The sequence below is a fragment of the Brassica napus genome, chromosome A6 (genome assembly GCF_020379485.1).
Source record: "Brassica napus cultivar Da-Ae chromosome A6, Da-Ae, whole genome shotgun sequence".
Classification (NCBI taxonomy): Eukaryota; Viridiplantae; Streptophyta; class Magnoliopsida; order Brassicales; family Brassicaceae; genus Brassica; species Brassica napus.
Window position 1 is genome coordinate 5755242 of NC_063439.1, and position 21366 is coordinate 5776607.

Sequence of the window (21366 nt, forward strand, 5' to 3'; positions counted from 1 at the left end):
AGTTGATCTTTTTCTCAAATATATATACCATACCATACATACTGACATACACAACTAAAGGGATCCCAGTCTTGCACACATATATATCTATGTAGAAATATTTTTTGAATACTATCATATATTCTTCAATACTCCTTATTCACTTTAACTAGTGCTAATTATAAATAGAGATGCGCGAAATGTGAATTCATAAAATATAGTATAGAGCTATGTTTTTTTGTCTGGTCAATATTTCACACATCGGAACTTATTACTAGATGTGTTAATAATTTGCTTTTTTACATAGACCGGAGTTATTTTCCAGGAATCATTGAGTTGTTTTTTTTTTGCTATGGTCACGTTAGTTTATACTCACAGATATGTATTATACTATTATCTGTCGATATCATGCATATGACCAAACTCTTGGCTGCTTATACCGTGTTCTTTGATAATGCATTATAGTCATTCATATAAGCAATAAACAGATTAACGACGAAATGCACATGCCGCTATTTTGTCTGTTTTCGAAGCTTTTTTCATTGCCACTCAAATTAAATTTATTAGTCTTCTAAATTCCTAGAAGAAAAGAAAAACAACTAGCAAAGGTTGTCTCTATGTTGATAACATGTTAGAGAACCTTAGTCAATACCGAAGGAAGAACCAAGACAAGCTACTGATCAATCTGGTCGGGGTTTAATCATAGACGCTCCTTTCCGAATGTCGTTACAGTTACAATCATAATCCATGCCCTGTTTTATTTAATGATATTGCTTAATGCTCATCTATACTATTATTTGAGAAGTGAATTTGCTTATGTGTCAAGTTCTCCATAATTTTAGGTATTTGACTTATTATATAATTAAAACGAATTTTATATTAATAATATTATATTGTATTTCATATTACCTAATTAATTACAAATTAATATGATAAATGAACAAAAATACATTTTTCTATACTATAAATCTTCTACATATTATTTTGTTGTTATCTGAAATAATATTTTTATTATAAAACATTAAGATATAAAGAAATTATAATTAAATATTAATCAATCAAAAATATTTTTATAAAATATTTCAAATATATAAGTGCTTTTAAAAGCTAATTATATAATTAAAATGAATTATTATTTTAATAATATTGGATTATATTTTATATTACTAAATTGATTATAAATTAATATAATAAATTATCAAAATTAAAAAAAAAAAGATAATTGTTTTACATATATATTTTATTGTTATCTGGAAAATAAAATTTTATTATTATAAGAGATTAAGACATAGAACAATTTCTAATTAAATATTAATCAATCAAAAGCTGATTTTGTTTGTGTGTCGTATTCTTCATGATTTTAGATATTTTTGCTTAATATATAATTTAAAAGAATTTTATATTAATAATAATAGATTATAAGTTATATTAGCTAATTGATTATAAACTAATATGAAAAAATATCAAAATAAAAACATATATTTTTAAAAATAAATAAGATAATTCTTTTATATATATATATATATACAGTTGTTATCTGGAAATATTTTTTTATTATAAGACATTAAGATATAGAACCATTTATAATTAAATATTAATATATCAAAAATTATCCCAATAATAAACATATATAATAAAAATATTAAACTTTTTGTTAAATCATTAATAATTATTTATTATATTATTTTTTAATTAATAAGACATAAACCAAAAATTATTCGTAAGAAGATAATGCCCGCATGTGCGGGCAAAACACCTAGTACAGTATATGCTTACACTCTAAAAATATCTTTAAAGTTCCAACATGTTACATATTAGTTCGTCTATCAGATCAATTTGTTTACTTAAAAAAAACAGTTTTATAGATATGAAATTATAACATTATAAAATGAAGAGCATGTCTAACTAATGACATATGATATATTCTCTTTGTTTCATTTTAATTGTTGTTTTAATTTTTTTTAAGACTTGTTGATTATGCTATTACAAAGTATAAGAAACATTACATATACGATACTACAACCGGCCTTATGAAGATTCCCGTTTGACTGCATCACATTGAACCGTCCTGTGAGATCTGTTAATAAAACACTTACTTTTGTAAATTTTCAAAATAAAAATATTATTAACTATATATCTAACGATATTTCAACTAATAAAAAATAGACTGAAAAATATTGTCTATAAATTTTACACTAAAATTATACAATAATATTTATTTTAAACGAAACTTTTATTATAAAACTATATTTAAACTGAAACATGGAGTATATTTGTAATTGATTTGCTTTCTGCCTTACGAAATTAGAAAAGAAAATCTAAATCTTATGGACACTTAAATATTTGTTTTAAATAGATGGGTCTTTTGTCCAAGTAATGGACTTTACGGGCTTTCAAAATCCAACTCTACCCACACATATATATATATATATATATATTATACTTTAAACTTCTCCCTCCCCTGACAGTGACAAAAAAAAAAAAAAAAAAACTTCTCCCCTCAATTTGAACCGAAGAGAGAAGACAGCGGGAAACTATATATATATGTCTCGAGAGATCACTTCATCTCTTGCCGCCATATCTTCACAAGCTCTAACACTCACTCAACTAAACCAATTCCATGGTCAGTTCGTCATCTCCAACTCCCTCCATCGACAAAGCTACTGGGCCTCGCGTCTCATCGCCTCCTGCACGCGCCGCCGAGCGCCGTCTCACTACGCGCGGCTCGTTTTACGTTCAGTGGCGTTCCCCAACGTCGTAGTCTTCAATTCGGTGTTTAGATACTTTTAGCTGGTGGGTATGGCGAACGATGATCTTCGTCTCTACCATCAAAGGTCTGGATGATGGATATGTATGGGAAGTATGAGTCAGTGGGAAGTGCACGCAAGGTGTTCGATGAATTTACTCAGAGAAAGGTTTCTTATTGGAATGTGATGGTTTCTGGGTATTGGGAGGTGTGGGAATAAGGAGGAAGCTTGTAAGCTTTTTGATATGATGCCTGAGAGTTAAACAGATGTGGTTTCTTGGACGGTGATGATTACTGGTTTCGCAAAGCTCAAGGATTTGGAAAGAGCAAGGTAGTGTTTTGATCGGATGGGTGAGAAGAGCGTTGTGAGTTGGATTGAAGGCGATGCTTTCAGGTTATGCACATGATGGGTTTACAGAGGAAGCTCTGAGGCTGTTTAACGATATGTTGAGACTTGGAGTTAGGCCAAATGAGACCACATGGGTCACTGTTATATCCGCGTGTTCTTTCCCTTCCTCATTCACTGGTGAAACTGATTGGTGATAAGAGAGTCTGTTTGAATTGCTATGTGAAGAGGGCGTTGCTTGATATGGCATGCTAAGTGCAAAGATATTCTATCTGCTAGGAGAACTTTCAACGAGCTAGGCGCTCAGAGGAATCTTGTCACTTGGAACGCTATGATTTCGGGACATACCAGAATGGGAGATTTGAGTTCGGCTATGCAGCTTTTTGATGCAATGCCTGAGCGGAGTGTTGTTTCTTGGAACTCGATGATTGCTGGTTTTGCTCATAACGGACAGCCTGCACTGTGCAGAGTTTTTCAAAGAGATGATTGACTCTGGAGATTCCAAACTGGATGAAGTGACAAGGTTACTGCTCTCTCGGCTTGTGGACATGTGGGGGATATGAAATTAGGTGATTGGATTGTGGATTACACTGCTAAGAACCAGATCAAGCTAAGCATTTCGGGATACAGGTCTTTGATCTTCATGCACGCAAGGTGTGGAAACTTGAGGGAAGCAGAACGGGTCTTGGAAGAAATGAATGAATGAGATATTGTCTCTTATAATACGTTAATCTCAGCCTTTTCAGCTAATGGAGAAAGAGCTGAAACGCTGAATTTATTCTCAAAGATGAAAGAAGAAGGCATAGAGCCAGACCGTGTGACTTAGACTGATGTCTTGACTGCTTGCAGCCGTTCAGGATTACTTGGGTCAGAAAATATTCAAATTAATAAGAAATCCATCGGCGGATTTACTGGGGTGAGTTGGCAAGCATAGTGAGACAAACAGAGTAATTGAGAGAATCCCCATGAATGGGACTTTCAGGAGTATTTTCATAGGCCTAATAAGAAGGCAGCGGCATCACATCCCAGGCTGAGCATTTGCCACTTTGCTGAAACAAAGAAACACTTTGTGAAGGCAAAGATAACCTCCTTTTTTTACTTTCAATGTAATGTAAATACGAAGATTGTGAATTGGTCTTTTTCTAAAAAAAATATGCAAAATCATTTCAGAATAATGCGTCTGTGCGGATGTCTGATATGACTGTATGAATGGTTTAGCATCTTGATCTGTCTCGTCTTTATGTTTTCTACAGATCTCTTTGGTCATTCTATATGGGTCTTCATAATGACTTCAATTCCGAGGACGTAACAAATCAGCTGTGTCTTGCTTGGAGATGTGTGTACTGGTTGATCCAAGCTACTGCGTATTCTCGGGTATATCCTTCTCTTGTTCTTGAAATGCTTGCTAAGTACATAGATATTCTATCTGCTAGGAGAATTTAGAACGAGTTGGATCCGCAGAGTAATCTTGTTTTCTGGAATGCAATCATTTCTGGATATATAAAACTTGGTGTGTTTCATGTTTTATGAGGCTTTCGGAGTTAAAAGTTGCGAATGGTTAGTGAATAAGTTTAATGCCATGTCAACAAGAAAAGACTAGCTGGCATAGAGCCAGACTTACACTGGTATCTTGCAGCCGTTCAGTATTATTAGAAGGCCTTAATATATTCGAATCAATTAGAAACCCGTCAAGATATGGCAATACTTGTCTTTATGATTTTGCGTGGGTATGCAATATAGATTAATTGAGAATATGCTAGTGGATGCAGAGCTTTTATGATTTCTTGTTAGGTTCCACTTTTTGTCTTTAGTTGCTTGCTCTCCAGTATGAACTTCATGTGGGAATATAGTATCTTTAAAAGTGGTTGATGAAAGGTTTTTCTTTGTCGTTTCTCTTACATGTGAGTCATTCCGCATGGAGGTTGACTTACTGGCTTTTGCTCGGAAGCTCCCTCTTAAACACGCCCAAGGTCGACACTTTCTTTTGTTTTAAGAGTATAAATCTGAATTGTAGGTAATGAGGCCACGATAGAAAACAAAAGTCCCTCACTCAACTTCATCAATCTTGCAGAGTTCTATCATAAACCTAAAATTCTATCATAAACCTAAAATTTTTCTTTCCAATGGATCCAAGACTTCAACAAGCAGCTGAATCTGGAAGCATCGACGAGCTCTATGCTCTTATTGATGAGAATCCATACATACTTGAAAACATGGACGCAGTGCCATTTGTGAGCACTCCCCTCCATGTAGCTGCAGCTTCTGGGAACATACCATTTGCCAAGGAGATGCTGAATCTCAAGCCCTCTTTTGCTAGAAAGCTCAACACAAGCGGGTACAGTCCATTGCATCTTGCTGTAGACAAGGATAAGACTAAGTTTGTCGGCAGGATGCTCTGGCTTGATAATGGTCTTGCCCGCGTTAAAGGGAAAAACGGCATCACACCGTTTCTTTCACTAGTGTCAAGAGGAAAAACAAATCTTGTGGCAGAGTGTCTCCTTACTTCCCCTGAATGTATCCAAGATGAGACTGTAGATAGCCAGAATGCTCTGCATCTTGCTGTGATACATGATAGATTTGAAGTTCTCCAAGTCCTCACTGGATGGATCCGGAGGATGAGCCAAAGAAATGCTGACTCCATTGAGTATTGTGTTCTGAATGAATGGGATTCTAACAACAACACGCCTTTGCACCTTGCAGCATATAAGAATGATCACCAGGCATGTTTTCTTTTCCTGTTCATTTCTTATTTAAAACTGTATATAAAAACAAGTTCTACCATGTGAAGTGGATGGGCTCCCATCTCAAAATTAAGTAACAATGAACTAGTGAACTATGTTAGATTCCTCTTATAAGTTAAGATTCTTTTTCCTAATATGATGACCCATTTTGTGCAGATGGCTAAACTGTTATTGGAATGTCGATTGGTTCAGCGGAACCAAGTAAATGGTGATGGTTTAACTTTCCTTGACATCTTCAGAACCCAAGGACAAAGAGACGCAGGTGGAGACTTAAGAAGCCAGGGACCGAGAGTCTTGGGAGAGGACTTAGATTTGGAACAAGTTGTTGCAAAAACCGGGTGTAAAGAGGCGGCGTCCTTGCCAAGACCCAAGGCAAGGTTTGAGATTTTAAAATCACCATTCACTTTCTGGTCATTCTGCTTCACGGGCATGAGACGCCTAAGGACTAACACGTCAGATGAATCTCGTGGAGTGTTCCTGATTGTATGCACTTTGATAATAACAGCTACTTACCAGACTGCCCTCCAGCCTCCCGGAGGTTTACATCAATCCGAGGATTCGAATGCGGGTTCCGTGGTGATGAAACAGGCATTCTTCATCCTTATTTGGGTTTCCAACACCATAGGCTTCGGCTGCGCTATACTCTACACCTTTTGTCTCATACCACTTGGTAGTTTGTTTGAAAATTGGTTCTCTTGGATTGGGACAACTCTGTGCATTTCTTATGCTCTAGCAATGGCAGTAATCTCACCGCACCCTCTAGTGTTTCTCTCCGCGACCTTCGCCTTCTTCCTGCTCATTGTTCTCTATATCTTGCTTGAAGTTTTCATACAACGATGGCGGAAGCATCGATCTATGGCCCCTAAGACCCGATTAAGCTGGTTTTGGAAGGTTTGATACAACATGTATCACTTCTATTACAGAAGAGAGGATTTTGAGAAGGTAAAAGATGCAACCGTCAAAACACATGCCATGCCCCTTGTTTAGTCTTTTATTGCAATAATGTTCAGTTTTGTAACTTATTGACTTTTATATATACTATGCTATGTAAAAAATGATTTCATGCATGGGAATCTTGATACCATCTTTGCTTCTATTGTCCTCTTGCTCAAACTTTATGGCCTAGAAAAGGACTCCTGCTCACAGAGCTTCTACAAAAAAAAAAACTCTCTTGTTGAATGTATCCATATCAAAATCAGGGTGTAAAGAGGCGGATTCTATGCCAAAAAAATCCAAACTAGAGGCAAGGTCTGATCTTCTTAAATCGCCAGTCACTTTCTGGACATATAACTCCACGGTCTTGAGAGGCCAAAGGCAAACTCTTAAAAATGAAGCTCGTGGAGTGTTTCTGATTGCTGTATGAATTTCAATTTTCAATACTTATTCACTTTAACTAGTGCTAAGTATAAATAGATATGCGAGAAATGTGAATTCATAAAATATAGTATAGCGCTATGTTTTTTGGTATGGTCACGTTAGTTTATATACTCACAGATATGTATTATATTATTATCTATCAATATCATGCATATGACCAAACAAATGTTTTTAAACCCAATCCGGAGACTGAACCGGACGATTTACCGGGTCACTGGATCGACCGCGGATGAACCGTGGGTTAATAAATGAATTAATTTTATTAAATAATATTATATTAGCTATGAAAATAAATATATAAAAACTAAAATTTAATATTTTCTAAATGTTTTTTAAAACATAAAATAATAGTTTGGATATGTATATACTTTATGTTTAAAAAATATTTAACAAATACTTAACTTTAGTTTCTATATTTTAATTTTTATTTGACATGCAAAATATCAAAAAAATAGTTTAGACTATTTAAAATTTTTTGTAACAAAGTAAGAGTTATGACATCTAAAAAAATCAAGATATAAAACTTACAAATATTTAAATATCTAATGTGAATAATAAATTAACTTCAAATTCAAAATAAACTAAAAGTAAAAGATCATTGTAATAAATTGTCAATAACATAAATAAATTAACACCAAATCACATCGACTAATTTTGATTATCTCTATCATCGTTCACTTCATTTTTTTAGGTGGCATAGTGAATATTCATCAAAATCTAAAAATCACAAATATAAAACGGAAAGTAGAAGACCTAACTTGTTTTTTGTCAGCACCTAACTTTTTAATTGAAAACTTAGAATATAAAATATAATCTAAAAACTAAAAAATGAGTAAAAGTTATTTATTGGTTTAATCGGTATCGGATTCCGGGTTTTAGTAGGTTTTTGCGGGTTTTTACGGGTTTCTAAATATTGGGTTTTTCATAAAACCCAAACCGGATTGTTTATGGGTCGACGGGTTTACCGGTTCAACCGCGGGTCCGGATCGGGTTTCAAAACATTGGACCAAACTCTTGTCTGCTTATACTCGGTGTTCTTTGATAATGCATTATAGTCATTCATATAAAATGTCTTTACAGTTACAATCATAATCCATGCCCGTAAATGTTTTAAAATACAGTATATGCTTACACTCTAAAATATCCAATTTTGTAGAATTCTTTAAAGTTCCAACATGTTACATATTAGTTCGTCTATCAGATTAATTTGTTTACTTCAAAAGAAACAGTTTTATAGATATGAAATTATAACTTTATAAAATGAAGAGCATGTCTAACTAATGATATATGATATATTCTCTTTGTTTCATTTTAATTGTCATTTTAATTTTTTTTAACACTGATTGATTATGCTATTACAAACTATAAGAAACGTTATATAAATGATACTATAGCCGACAATTCTACCCGTCTGACTGCCTCACCTTGAGCCGTCTTGTGAGATCCATTAATAAAACACTTACTTTTATATATTTTCAAAATAAAAATATCATTAACTATACATCTAATTTAAAGATATTTTAACCAATAAAAAATAGACCGAAAAATATTGTCTATAAATTTTACATTGAGTGGCTTTCCCTCGTGTATATATATATGTAGAAAATTTGGTGTGTTTCATGAGTTTTATGAGGCTTTCGGAGTTAAAAGTTGCGAATGATTAGTGAATAAGTTTAATGCCATGCCAAGAAGAAAAGACTAGCTGGCATAGAGGAAGACTTACACTGGTATCTTGCACCCGTTCAGGATTATTAGAAGGCCTTAATATAATTCGAATCAATTAGAAACCCATCAGGAGATTGCTATGCTTGGATGGATGATTTTATGTGGGTAATTAGCAAAAGAGATTAATTGAGGAAATGCTAGTGATTGCAGATCTTTTATGATTATCTTGTTAGGTTCCACTTTTTGTCTTTAGTTGTTTGCTCTCTCCACTCCGGTATGAACACCATGTGGGAATATAATATCTTTATAAAAGGTTTTTCTTTATTTTTAAAATGGGACTCATTCCGCGTGGTGCATGTTTCATTTCCTGCCTTTTGCTCCAAAGCTCCCTCTTAACACACTCAAGGTCGATACTTAATTTCTTTTGTTTCAAGAGTGTATATAAATCTGAATATTGTAGGTAACGAGGCCACGACAGAAAATAAAAGTCCCCTCCCTTACTCAACATCATCATTCTTGCAGAGTTCTATCATAAACCTAAAACTTTTCTTTCCAATGGATCCAAGACTTGAACAAGCAGCTGAATCTGGAAGCATCGATGAGCTGTGTACTCTTATTGATGAGAATCCATACATACTTGAGAACATTGACGCACTACCGTTTGTGACCACTCCCCTCCACGTAGCTGCAGCTTCTGGGAACATACCATTTGCCATGGAGATGCTGAATCTCAAGCCCTCTTTTGCAAGAAAGCTCAACACAAAAGGGTACAGTCCGTTGCATCTCGCTGCCAACATGGATCAAAATGAGTTTGTCCGCAGGATGATCTGGCTTGATGGCGATCTTGCCCGCGTTAAAGGGAGAAACGACATCACACCGTTTCTTTTACTAGTGTCAAGAGGAAACGCAGATCTTGTGGCGAGGTGCCTTCGTGGATCCCCTGAATGTATCCAAGATGAGAGCGTAGATTTCCAGAATGCTCTGCATCTTGCTGTGATACATGATAGATTCGAAGTTCTCCAAGTCCTCACAAGATGGATCCAGAGAATGAGCCAAAGAGACGCTGACACCATTGAGTATCGTGTTTTGAATAAATTCGATCTTAACTACAACACGCCTTTGCACCTTGCAGCATCTAAGAATGATCGTCAGGCATGTTTTTCTTTTCTTCTTCAATTCTTATTTAAAATTATATATAAAAACAAGTTCTACCATGTGAAGCGGATGGGCTTCCATCTCAAACTTAAGTAACAATGAAAAAAAAAAAACAATGGATGAGTGAACAATGTAAGATTCCTATGCATTATGATTCTTTCCTAATATGATTATCCATTTTATGCAGATGATGAGACTGTTACTGCAATGTCGGTCGGTTCAGCGAAATGAAGTAAATGGTGAAAATTTAACTTTCCTTGATATCTTAAGAAACCAAGGACGAAGAGACGCAGGTGGAGACTTAAGAGAGGACTTGGATTTGGAACAAATTGTTGCAAAAACTTGGTTTGATATTTTAAAATCACCATTTACTTTTCTGGACATTTTTCTCCACATTCATGAGACGCCATAGGGTTAACACATCAGAAGAAACCCGTGAAGCGTTCCTGATTGTATGCACTTTGATAATAACAGCCACTTACCAGACTGCCCTCCAGCCTCCCGGAGGTGTACATCAATTCGGGGATTCGAATGCGGGTTCCGTGGTGATGAAACAGACATTCTTCATCCTTATTTGGCTTTTCAACGCCTTAGGCTTCGGCTGCGCTATACTCTACACCTTTTGTCTCATACCACTTGGTAGTTTGTTTGTACTTTGGTTCTTTTGGATTGGCACATCTCTGTGCATTTCTTATGCTCTGGCGATGGCAGTAATCTCACCGCACCCTCTAGTGTTTCTCTCCGCGACCTTCGCCTTCTTCCTGCTCATTGCTCTCTATTTCTTGCTCGAAATTTTCATACGACAGTATCGGAATGTGTCCCCTATGCCCCGATTGAGCTGGTTTTGGAAGGCTTGATACAACATGTGTTACTTCTATTACAGGAGAAGAGATGATTGATTCTGAGAAGGTAAAAAATGCAACCGTCAAAAAACATATGCCATGCCCCTTGTTTAGATTTTTCGTTAAATTGCCATAATGTTCAGTTTTGTAATTTATTGAATTTTATGTTTGTTATGCTGTACATGTTGTTTAATATAATTGTAAGGAAATGATTTCATGCATGTGAAAAATATGCACTGATATTTGCTTCGACTCTCAACACCATCTTTGTTGAATGTATCCAAGATGTGAGCGTGAATTGCAAAAATGCTCTGCACCTCGCTGTAATGAATGACAGATTTGAAGTTGTCCAAGTCCTCACCGGATGGATCCAGCAAAAGATCAAAAGAAACTCCGCCGAGATCAGAGTTACTAGAATGCCGGTCGGTTCGTGAAAACAAATTAAATGGTGATGGTTTAACATGTCTTACCCTAATTGACATGTCTACAGCCAACTACCAGACATCCAAAAAACAATGCAATAAGGGTTATGGAAATTTTAAAACCAACCAATCATGAATGACAAACATTCTGACTATCTCTAGAAAACAATGTGAATCATATAATATTAATAAGTCAGACTAAGCTAATGTCAAAATTCAGACTGAAAGAGTGAGAGACAAAGATTAAGAGCATGAAAACTCTGATACACAAATCTAACCAGCAAACAATTGGGTAGAGAATCAACATGGATGGACATTCATGTTTATTTTTCATAGGCCTATAATGGGACAAGTCATTCAAGAGCTCTTGTTGACATGGATGGGCATATCATTGATTGATAAAATGGCGTGTGGTAGGAAACTCTTTAGGACCCACCTCCTGTACATACGGAAATAAACCATCTGTAACGACAAGTTTGAATGGTTCTTTGCTTTGAAACTTCCTGGTAGCCAGAATAGGATAGAATTTAATTTTACAGAAGATAGAGCTTCTGCCTACTTCTGCTACCCTATACTTTTACTGTAGTATTCTTACTTGAGTACCCGAAGCTCTATATGGATCGAAGACTTCAACAGGCTGCTGAATCAGGTAGCATCAGTGACCTTTATGCTTTGATCGATGAGAATCCGTGCATACTGGAGAACATCGACGCCATGCCATTCGTGAACACTCCCCTTCACATAGCTGCAGCTTGTGGGAAAATAGCGTTTTCCGTAGAGATGCTGAATCTCAAGCCGTCTTTTGCCAAAAAACTGAATACAAACGGGTGCAGTCCGTTGCACCTTGCTGTGGAGAAGGATCAGCAAGAGCTCGTCACCTGGCTGCTCAGGATTGATCCCAGCCTTGCTGGTGTTAAAGGCAGAGAAGGCATCACGCTGTTCCATCTCCTAGTGTTAAGAGGGAACGTAGATCTTGTGGTGGAGTGCCTCGTAACTTCTCCTGAATGTATTCGAGATGTGAGCGTGACTGGCCAAAATGCTTTGCATCTTGCTGTGATGAATGAAAGATTTGAAGTTCTGCAGGTTCTCACCGGATGGATCCAGAGAATGAGTCAGAGAAATGCTCGATCTATCGAATATTCTGTTCTGAATAAGATGGATTTAAACGGCAACACGCCTTTGCACCTTGCAGCATATAAGAATGATCATCAGGTATGCTTTATATTCTAATTTCACAAGAGACAGGAAGCCAAAGATTTAACAATATTTTCAAAGCTGTGATTAATAGGGCTGGGAGTAAGTAGCTTACTCGCTATTTTAGGTGTACTTGATACTTGACTTGCATTGCATGAGTAATAACAATTTAAACTTGTACTAGATTTTGACCCGTGCAACCGCACGGGTGTTTGTTTTCACTTTTCTATACATAAATTATTGTTTTAGAACATAAGTGGTATGTTACAAAAAAAAAAAACATAAGTGGTATATATTTTTGATGTTAATCATATACATAAATATTTATATAACTATTTCAAATACAATAATTTTATAATTTACATGTTATAATTAATTAATTGTTTAAACCTTATGTATTTACCACTTATTATTATATATTTATCTTATTGTATTTGCATTTAGTTATTAAGCAAATAAATATATTCATGAGAAAATATATTTAAAAAATATTTTGTATTTAATTTATGCTAAATTCTGACCCGTATTTCAAAACTGGATTTCTTTTTACCAATATTTTTATGCTTATTCATTTTAGATAATTTATTATTGTATATATAAAAGTGTAAGATATGTTAATTTTTAGACATGTATTATATAGTTTGTTAATTTTCAGCCGTTCTATCATCATATTATATTTTAAATAAATAGTTTATATTTATGAAAATAAAATTTATAAATTTATCAATTGAATATAATTTTATCATATTTATTTTAGTATAATAATTATATTTTAACGTGATCATGACTATAATTTATTTATTTTTATTTCTAAACGATAACTTAAAATACATTAAGTTATTGTTTAAATATTACACAGATTTATTAGAATTTTTAAAATATAATATATAAATATATATTATATTTAAAATGAAAATATATTATGATTAAAGTAGTTGCAAAGATTTTATATTATTAACTTTAAAAATACATGTATTATATAGTTTGATAATGTTAACCCATCTTACCAACATATTAGATTTTATTTTTGAACATAAATATTTTATAATTACGAAAATAAAATATATAAATATGTAAATTTAATACAATTTTATTATATTTAGCTCAATATAATAATTTTAATTTAATATGATTGATTATGATTATATAATAACTAAAATGTTATAGATTTTTTTATTTTTCATTTTATATAATTAAATATATTAATGTATAATAATATTTTAAACTAATTTCGAAATTAGTGAAAATATTTAAATATAATTTCGAAAATGAAGATCTTGTAAAAATCTTTTTAAACAGATTTGTTAGAATTTTAAAATAAATATATTTATATTTAAAATGAAAAGATATCAAAAGATACTATGATTAAAGTATTTTAAAAATTATATTTATTATTAGTCTGAATTAAAATATAGTATGAATTTCTATGAATAGGTCCATTAGGTCTATTTTTAAAAAAATCACACATGAATCAAGGTTGTGACTTCTGTTTTAATATATAAGATTTACTTGTTATAAACGAATACTTGCTATCTCTGAGTATTTGATCAAAAATGAATTCCTTGCGGGTTCTTTGCTCCGTCCAATTATTTGATACTTGCAAAATTAAGACAGATACGAAACAAGTAACAAGTATAAGATGAGTAATGAATATTTGTGCCTTACCTTAAATAAAAATAAAAAAATAAGATAAGTATTATTAGGAAGTAACAAGTATTTAATAGAGCATATAACAATTAGCAAATAAAGGAGTAATTATTATTTGTCTTGACAACGGCAGTACTTGACTTTTTAAGGCGAGTATGGATCAAGTACGAATACCAAGTAATGATGTCCGGCCCCTAAACTGATTAGTCATTTTATGCAGATGATGAAACTTTTACTAGAATGTCGAATGGTTCAACGGAACGAAGTAAATGGTGATGGTTTAACATTCCTTGATATCTTAAGAACACATGGACAAATTGATGAAGGTGGAGAATTAGAACAAGCTGCTCTAAAAACCGGGTGCATGGAAGCAGCTTCTCTGCCAAAACTGATGAAAAAAACGTACGACTTCTTCAAATTACCAATCACGTTTTGGGCTTACTGCTCCACGCATACAAGACGCATAAGTTCGGACACATCAGACGAAGCTCGTGGAGTCTTCTTAATTATATGCACTTTGCTAATCACAGCCACTTACCAGACCTCCCTCCAGCCTCCAGGAGGTGTAACCCAATCAGAGGGTCATGCGGTGATGAAACAGACATTCTTCATCGTGCTGTGGCTTTCCAATACCATAGGCTTCTGCTGCGCTTTATTCTACACCTATTCTCTCTTACCAGCTAGAGGTTTGTTGACACTGTGGTTTTTCTATATAGGAGCGTCTCTGTGTGTTTCTTACGCATTAGCAATGGCTGTAATTTCACCGCAGCCTTTAGTGTTTCTTACCGCGTGCTTTGCCTTGTACCTGCTTTTTCCTCTATATGTTTTGATGGAAGTTTTCCTAAGGCAATGGCGGAGGCATCAGACGGTAGCACCTGATCCCAAATTGAGCTGGTTTTGGAAAGTTTGATACAACATGTGTGTCGCTTTTACAACAGACTATGACATATATTAGTTTTTAAGTTTAATTATAAAATTATTGTGATGAATTATTATAATTAGATGTACAAAACAAAAGAAATAAGACAAATTTATAGATTTATAATAACATTATTGATTAATTTAAAAGCAGAAACTAACCTAGATCGATTTAACCAATTTAGAACAGTTTCAATCAATTTGAATTGTATGAATTGGTTTTAAGAAAATCGTTTCTGGCAAGACCGTCTATACCAAATTTTAGAACTTTGGTTTTAAATATAGAAAAAGAAAAGAAAAACATGCCTGGCGATCATGTTGTAGTCAATATCCACATTATTCAAAACACGACTCTCAATGGAGTCAGCGTCTCTTTGGCTCATTCTCTGGATCCATCCTGTGAGGACTTGGAGAACGTCAAACCTATCATGCATCACAGCAAGATGCAGAGCATTCTGGCGATCTACGCTCTCATCTTGGATACACTCAGGGGATTTACGAAGGCTCCTTGCCACAAGGTCTGCGTTTCCTTTTAGCGCTAGTAAATGAAACGGCGTGATGCTGTTTCTCCCTTTAACGCGGGCAAGACCGCCGTCAAGCCAGATCATCCTGCAAACAAAGTCATCTTGATCCATGTTGACAGCGAGTTGCAACGGACTAATACCCTTTTGTGTTGAGCTTTCTGGCAAAAGAGGGCTTGAAATTCAGCATCTCCTTGGCAAATGGTAAGTTCCCAGAAGCTGCAGCTACGTGGAGGGGAGTGGTCACAATGGTACTGCATCAATGTTCTCAAGTATGTATGGATTCTCATCAATAAGATCATACAGCTCATCGATGCTTCCAGATTCAGCTGCTTGTTGAAGTCTTGGATCCATTGGAAAAACAAGTTTTAAGGTTTATTATGGAGCTAACTCTACAAGTTTGATGAAGTTAAAGTGATTATAAAGGCAAAAGAACCAGTGAGTAAGTGAGATGACTAAACGAAGAGAGTGACTTTTCACATGTAACTATGTAAGTAAGAGAAATAATAAAGAAAGACCTTTTGACACATGAAGTTCACACTAGCTTTAAAAAAAAAACTAATATCTTTGCTTATCCACACATAATCATCCTATCCATTCAAGCAAAGCGATTTACCTATGGGTTTCTTAATCATTCGAATATTTTATAGTCTTAAGCCGCTGCAAGCTTGTCAAGACACCAGTGTTAAGTCTGAGGCCTGAGCCCCGATCAAGTTGGTTTTAACGTTACCGTTAGCATAATATATGGCTTATATTTTGAGAATGCAAATGCTGTAACCCCTTCTTAAAGATACTAGATCTTTTCTCCGCGCTACGCGCGGATTAGATACAATAATTTTCACCATTTTAATTTATATTATATTTGAAAATAGTTTTACATAATATTTGATCAGAAATACTCTAGTATCTCTAACATAATAATAAAGTAGTTTGGGATATTTTTAATTGTGATTTCTTTAACATGGTGATCACTGTGTTTCGTACATTAATTTAGTTTTGCATATTTTTCCTGGTTCTTCTAATAATGTTAAGGGGAAATTCTAATTTTACTATTGAATTGATACTATTTTCAAATATCTTTAAAGAATAATTTTCCATAAATACTTTAAATTTGTAATAAAAAACTAAACTAACCCTCATAATCATTTTTAAATATGTAAGAATTATTTATGGACTTTTACCCAGTTCCATCCTTTAAATAATAAACCCCAATTAAATCTTAAATTCAAATGTTAGGATAGTTTTGATTAAATGCATTTGTGGAAAGTTATATCTAATTTGTGGTATTATAAGCAATTTATCTTTAATGTAATTGGAACTGTTGAAGTATAATCGTGTTGTTGGTATTAAAGCAAACAATATATCTATTTTTCAATAATTTAAAATACCGTACATAATAATTTAATATTTTTGTATTTAAATCTGTATGCTTTATAATTATCTAAAACTTTCACTTCTTCGTCCCCTATGATAGTGGAAATGCAAAAACTGTTTTAGATGAAATTGTTGTTTTTTTTATTTTTTTTAAGTGAAATTGTTGTTTTTTTTTAACATAAAAATTAAAATTGGGTTGAGAATCCAGCAAGATCATGTTATTAGAGTGTTTCGTTCATGCTAATTCTAAATAAAATTTAATTACTTGACAGTGTAAGATAGTTATACTCTTAATGATTTAAAATGAAATAGGTGTATAATAAAATGAAAAAATATATTTAGAAAATATATTTAAAATTATAATGCATGTAAATATTTCCTAACAATTCATTCTTTCTGACTATCCCTTTGTAGTTTTCAGTTTTAAGTTTTTTCATAGACGCATAAACAGAAACCTCAATTTAGTTTTTTTATAAATAATGTTCACAAAAATTAGTAGTACTATTAGCTATCTTAGATTAATGTTAAAATATTAAAGAAGAAGGTAGATTTAATCATTATTAGGCATTTAGAAGGTTTTTTTGTACAACTAACCAAATTAGTTGTTTATGTATGAATAATTTTCTGTAAATTTTAAACTTATTATTATGAGATTTTGAGTCTGACTGTATGGTATAATTAGAGTAAAGTGAAAAATGTGAAAAATATTTTCAGTTTCAGCTGATTTACTCTCATTCTTCCATACTCTAAAAATAAGAATAAAGTAGAGTAAAATTGTTCTCACCTTGGATGAAATGGAAAAGTTAACGCCAACTGTATTGTTTTGTTTCATCCTACTTTCACTTTTCTTTTCCACCGTTTTACTCTATTGATTAACCAATCACATCCTTTATATATGTTTTGTTACGAACAAATAATATTTACAATTTAACTATTTTAAAAATTAAAAACATGCGATTGTTTTGGGTTGACTTTTGTAAGTACTTACGACTGCTTCATTTTCCTTTTTCTTGAATACCGTAAGGTTTGAAATATATCTCATCAGCCACTCATAATGGAGACTTCTAACACAATGGCTATAAATCATTTTCAGTTGAGTTAAAAATTATTTTGACACATCTTTACTGTTCCCTCCGTTTCAGGTGATTTACTAATCATGATGTTTTTATATATGTTTTTGTTATTTAACATCAGACGATGTTTTCAAGTATCTAAATAACTTTACATTACTAAAAATGGTGTAACTAATTATATTTTTATTATTTATATTTTTAATTGGTGAAACTATATCTAAATTATATTTTAATATTACTTTCAAAAATAGTAGTTTTTTTAATATATGTTCACCGATGTAAAATATCATCTAATATTAAACAAAGAGACTATGTGTTAAAGGTAAAAAATATAATATACGAACACAGATCATTTTATTTGAGAAAATTTTGAAAATAGTTATTTTGAATTGAATTTGGAAGGTTTTGCAATTTTGGTAACTGACAAATCATAACAATTCAAAAAAAAAAGTGTTGATATTTATTTATTACAAATCTATATTTATATATTCATTTATTTTGTTTGTCTATTATTTTATTTGTATGTCAAAAAATTTATGTTAAGAACATTGCATGCAGTGTTATAAATGTTTAATTCTATAAATTTATGTAAGCTTATATTCTAAAGTTTTTTTTCTAAAAAACAATATGAAATTGAATTTCTAAATATGATGTTTGAAAAGTCTTGACGTTATGCTTTCTGATTTCAGGATCCATGACCTTTTTTCTAAATAATGAAAAAAAAGAACAGTACGCAACACTGGTCTGTCCACATGACTTTTGAACCTTTGACAAATCGATATTAAAATACATGTTTAATATAAAATATTAACAGAATTTGCCAGTAGATTTAGATGGACATGAGAAATATGACTTATTTGTAAACCAGAACCAAAACCTTATTAACACCAAACATGTTAAAAAGAGACGTGCGTCTCAAGAACAGAAACAGACCATCAATATCTGGTACTCCTTAACCTCCCCCACCACTTAAGCTACACCCTCTCCAAAAGTTTATTCACTTTGCTCAATAATCAAATATCATTTTTGTTTCCCTTTGTCTCCTTCCTTGATTCTTCTTTCATGTTTCAAACATCTTTTTCAGCCTCCTTAGCTCCGTTTAGGGATTCAAGTTACCTTATACTCTACCATTGTTTTTTTTTTCTATCGTTAGAAAATTTCTTGAAATTTTAATTTATGATTTTAAAATTGACAAATAGTTTTGGTTCAAAATGTACTCATGGTTAAAAACATATTTATGAAATATATATGATGTAATTGTTTAAAATATTTGGTTTAATTGTTAATAAAAGTAAGTTTATTTTTATAATTTGTGAATTTTGTTCATGATTTTAGAAATTATCATTATTTTATATTCCATTGACAAAAATATATTTTTTGTTCAAAATGTACCATTAAATTATGGAATATATTCATAAAATTGTATTAAAGTATTTGGTTTAGATGTTAATTAAACAAAAGTTATGGAAGATTTTACAATTGTTTAAATAATTGGCTGACCTGTCCGTTTTTACTTCACCTATTAGAAATAATTGTACTCATTGATCAAAGTTTCAAACTAATATTCATTTTCTAACATATTACACCACATTCAAAAGAAGTCTCAAACCCACGTTGTACCAACTTATTTATCAAAGATGATCACATCACAAGTTTACAACAATAACAGAGAAGAAAAAAAAACTTGCACTAAAAGTCTTAAAACAAACACATATATAACTCAAGCTGAATTAAATACAAAAAAGACCCAAGATACACTCAGCTATTTAACGTGGATAACACGTACGTGTTTCTTTTGTATTTATCTACTGATATCACACACAATCATCAACTTCCCTCATTTCCATCTGTCTTTCCATCATCATTTACCATCCATATTTTTAATGATTTGTCTTGTCATAGCTTACTACTACCCAGTTTTCAACACATCCTTGCAAAAGCTCGCTATGTTCGGCTTGTATCTCGAGTTCGTCAATCTTGAAAACAATTCCTTGTTATCTCTGAAACTCTTCAATCGAATGACGTTTTGCCTTATCATGCTTCCATCCTAGAAACAGTGAAACCAAAAAGCTTACTGCAAGTCAGCAAAAAAAGAGCTCTTGCTTTACTTTTTTCTTCAACTATATAGAACCTCTCAAGCCCTGAGATTAAACAAAAAAACTAACTATTAAATCCAGTAAACGGCATGAACTCTAAGCAAACATGTGAAGCCGACCTCAATTCTGGTGAGAGATATTCCACTCAGTTATCTTAACATCAGTGGGCTCATTAAGCTGTTTGGTCTACCACATAAAAACCTACTTTTCATTAGAATCTTCTTGATACATCAACCAGTAACAGTTCTTGAAATCAAGGAACAAAAAGAGACCTACCTCACTTGGTGCCAAGCTATTCTTCTAAAGTAACGTCTAGAAGAAAGCAAAGACCTTCCACTCAACGTCCTATCTCCACCACATGCATGCCTTGCGTTGCAAACTACACAACTTAAACACCATCTTCATCATCATCCTTAACAATCCCTATTTTACCATGAACCAAGAATTCTTCAGCAACGTACTTTAAATCACAAAGCAAATAATCAAATTTTTTGTCTTACAATGGAACTTTCTCATTCGTCATTATGGTCCCCAACATATCCGCAACTATACTCACATCAAGTTTGTTCTCGTTACCAGAAACCACAGGTCACAACACCAACCACAAATTCACCTGGTTTGGGATCGTAATACTCCAGGGCGAGTCTCTCCATGTCCTGGGAAATCTCTGATTCATCTTCTTCTTCATGCTTTAAGAACTTCAGAAAGGGCTCATGCAGGACCTGGCCACAGCCTGCTTTCCCACACTGATTTTCGGCCTCCTCTGGTGTTGATACATGATTAGGCTTGTTCAATAGCTGAAGCTCTTCCTCCGCCACAATTCCTCCACTTTCTACATCGGCAACGATGTCCTGTGAGCAAAATCTCCAAACAGCAAAATTGCTAGACTTTTAAGAAGCAACAGAGTTAGTCTTATTAATCTTTTTAAGAAGCAACAGAGTTAATCGCTGGATTTCATGTGATCACAAATAAAAAATTATTTTCATAGTTTATAGAAAATGCTGATCACTTCGGCTGATATCAAACGTCCTCGTTCTTATCCCATTGCAATAACACAGTATCATCATCCTCATCATCACTGTCTTCTTCTCCCTCAGCTAATATCACATCAGGCCTCACACACTCTCTATCCAACAAATCTCCTACGGCTTTCACATCCCACCGTCTTCGCCGTTATCGTACACATCTTAATTCTCGTATCCGAAATCCTTTCAGTCGCTGTTTGTCCTCTATCCTTCTCCAAAAGCCTGAGTTTTTCCTCAGCTTATTC

At 33.2% G+C, this 21366-nt stretch overlaps 3 protein-coding genes, 1 long non-coding RNA gene and 2 pseudogenes across 4 annotated transcripts; 4 read left to right on the forward strand and 2 right to left on the reverse strand.

Moving 5' to 3' along the window:
* The first annotated feature begins 2523 nt into the window (after positions 1 to 2523).
* On the forward strand, positions 2524 to 3991 carry LOC106346597 (annotated as a pseudogene).
* Positions 3992 to 4798: 807 nt separating this feature from the next.
* Positions 4799 to 6908, forward strand: LOC125610204 (ankyrin repeat-containing protein BDA1-like). Its single transcript, XM_048782284.1, has 3 exons — positions 4799 to 5041; positions 5143 to 5791; positions 5969 to 6908. Exons 2-3 carry the CDS (start codon positions 5195 to 5197, stop codon positions 6707 to 6709), a joined length of 1338 nt encoding a protein of 445 aa, XP_048638241.1. The 5' UTR covers positions 4799 to 5041; positions 5143 to 5194; the 3' UTR covers positions 6710 to 6908.
* A 2415-nt stretch (positions 6909 to 9323) lies between these two features.
* LOC125610205 lies at positions 9324 to 11070 on the forward strand (annotated as a pseudogene).
* A 459-nt stretch (positions 11071 to 11529) lies between these two features.
* Positions 11530 to 15103, forward strand: LOC125610206 (ankyrin repeat-containing protein BDA1-like). Its single transcript, XM_048782285.1, has 2 exons — positions 11530 to 12485; positions 14335 to 15103. The coding sequence occupies exons 1-2, from the start codon at positions 11889 to 11891 to the stop codon at positions 15022 to 15024; spliced, it is 1287 nt and encodes a 428-aa protein (XP_048638242.1). The 5' UTR covers positions 11530 to 11888; the 3' UTR covers positions 15025 to 15103.
* Positions 15104 to 15307: 204 nt separating this feature from the next.
* LOC125575843 (ankyrin repeat-containing protein BDA1-like) lies at positions 15308 to 15907 on the reverse strand. Its single transcript, XM_048734969.1, has 3 exons — positions 15858 to 15907; positions 15697 to 15807; positions 15308 to 15641 (listed from the first exon to the last, which is right to left on the reverse strand). Exons 1-3 carry the CDS (start codon positions 15905 to 15907, stop codon positions 15308 to 15310), a joined length of 495 nt encoding a protein of 164 aa, XP_048590926.1.
* Positions 15908 to 19541: 3634 nt separating this feature from the next.
* Positions 19542 to 20970, reverse strand: LOC125610210. The gene is made up of 3 exons (XR_007340231.1): positions 20597 to 20970; positions 20373 to 20519; positions 19542 to 20047 (listed from the first exon to the last, which is right to left on the reverse strand). It is a non-coding gene; the product is annotated as an uncharacterized LOC125610210 (long non-coding RNA).
* Between the last annotated feature and the right edge of the window lie 396 nt (positions 20971 to 21366).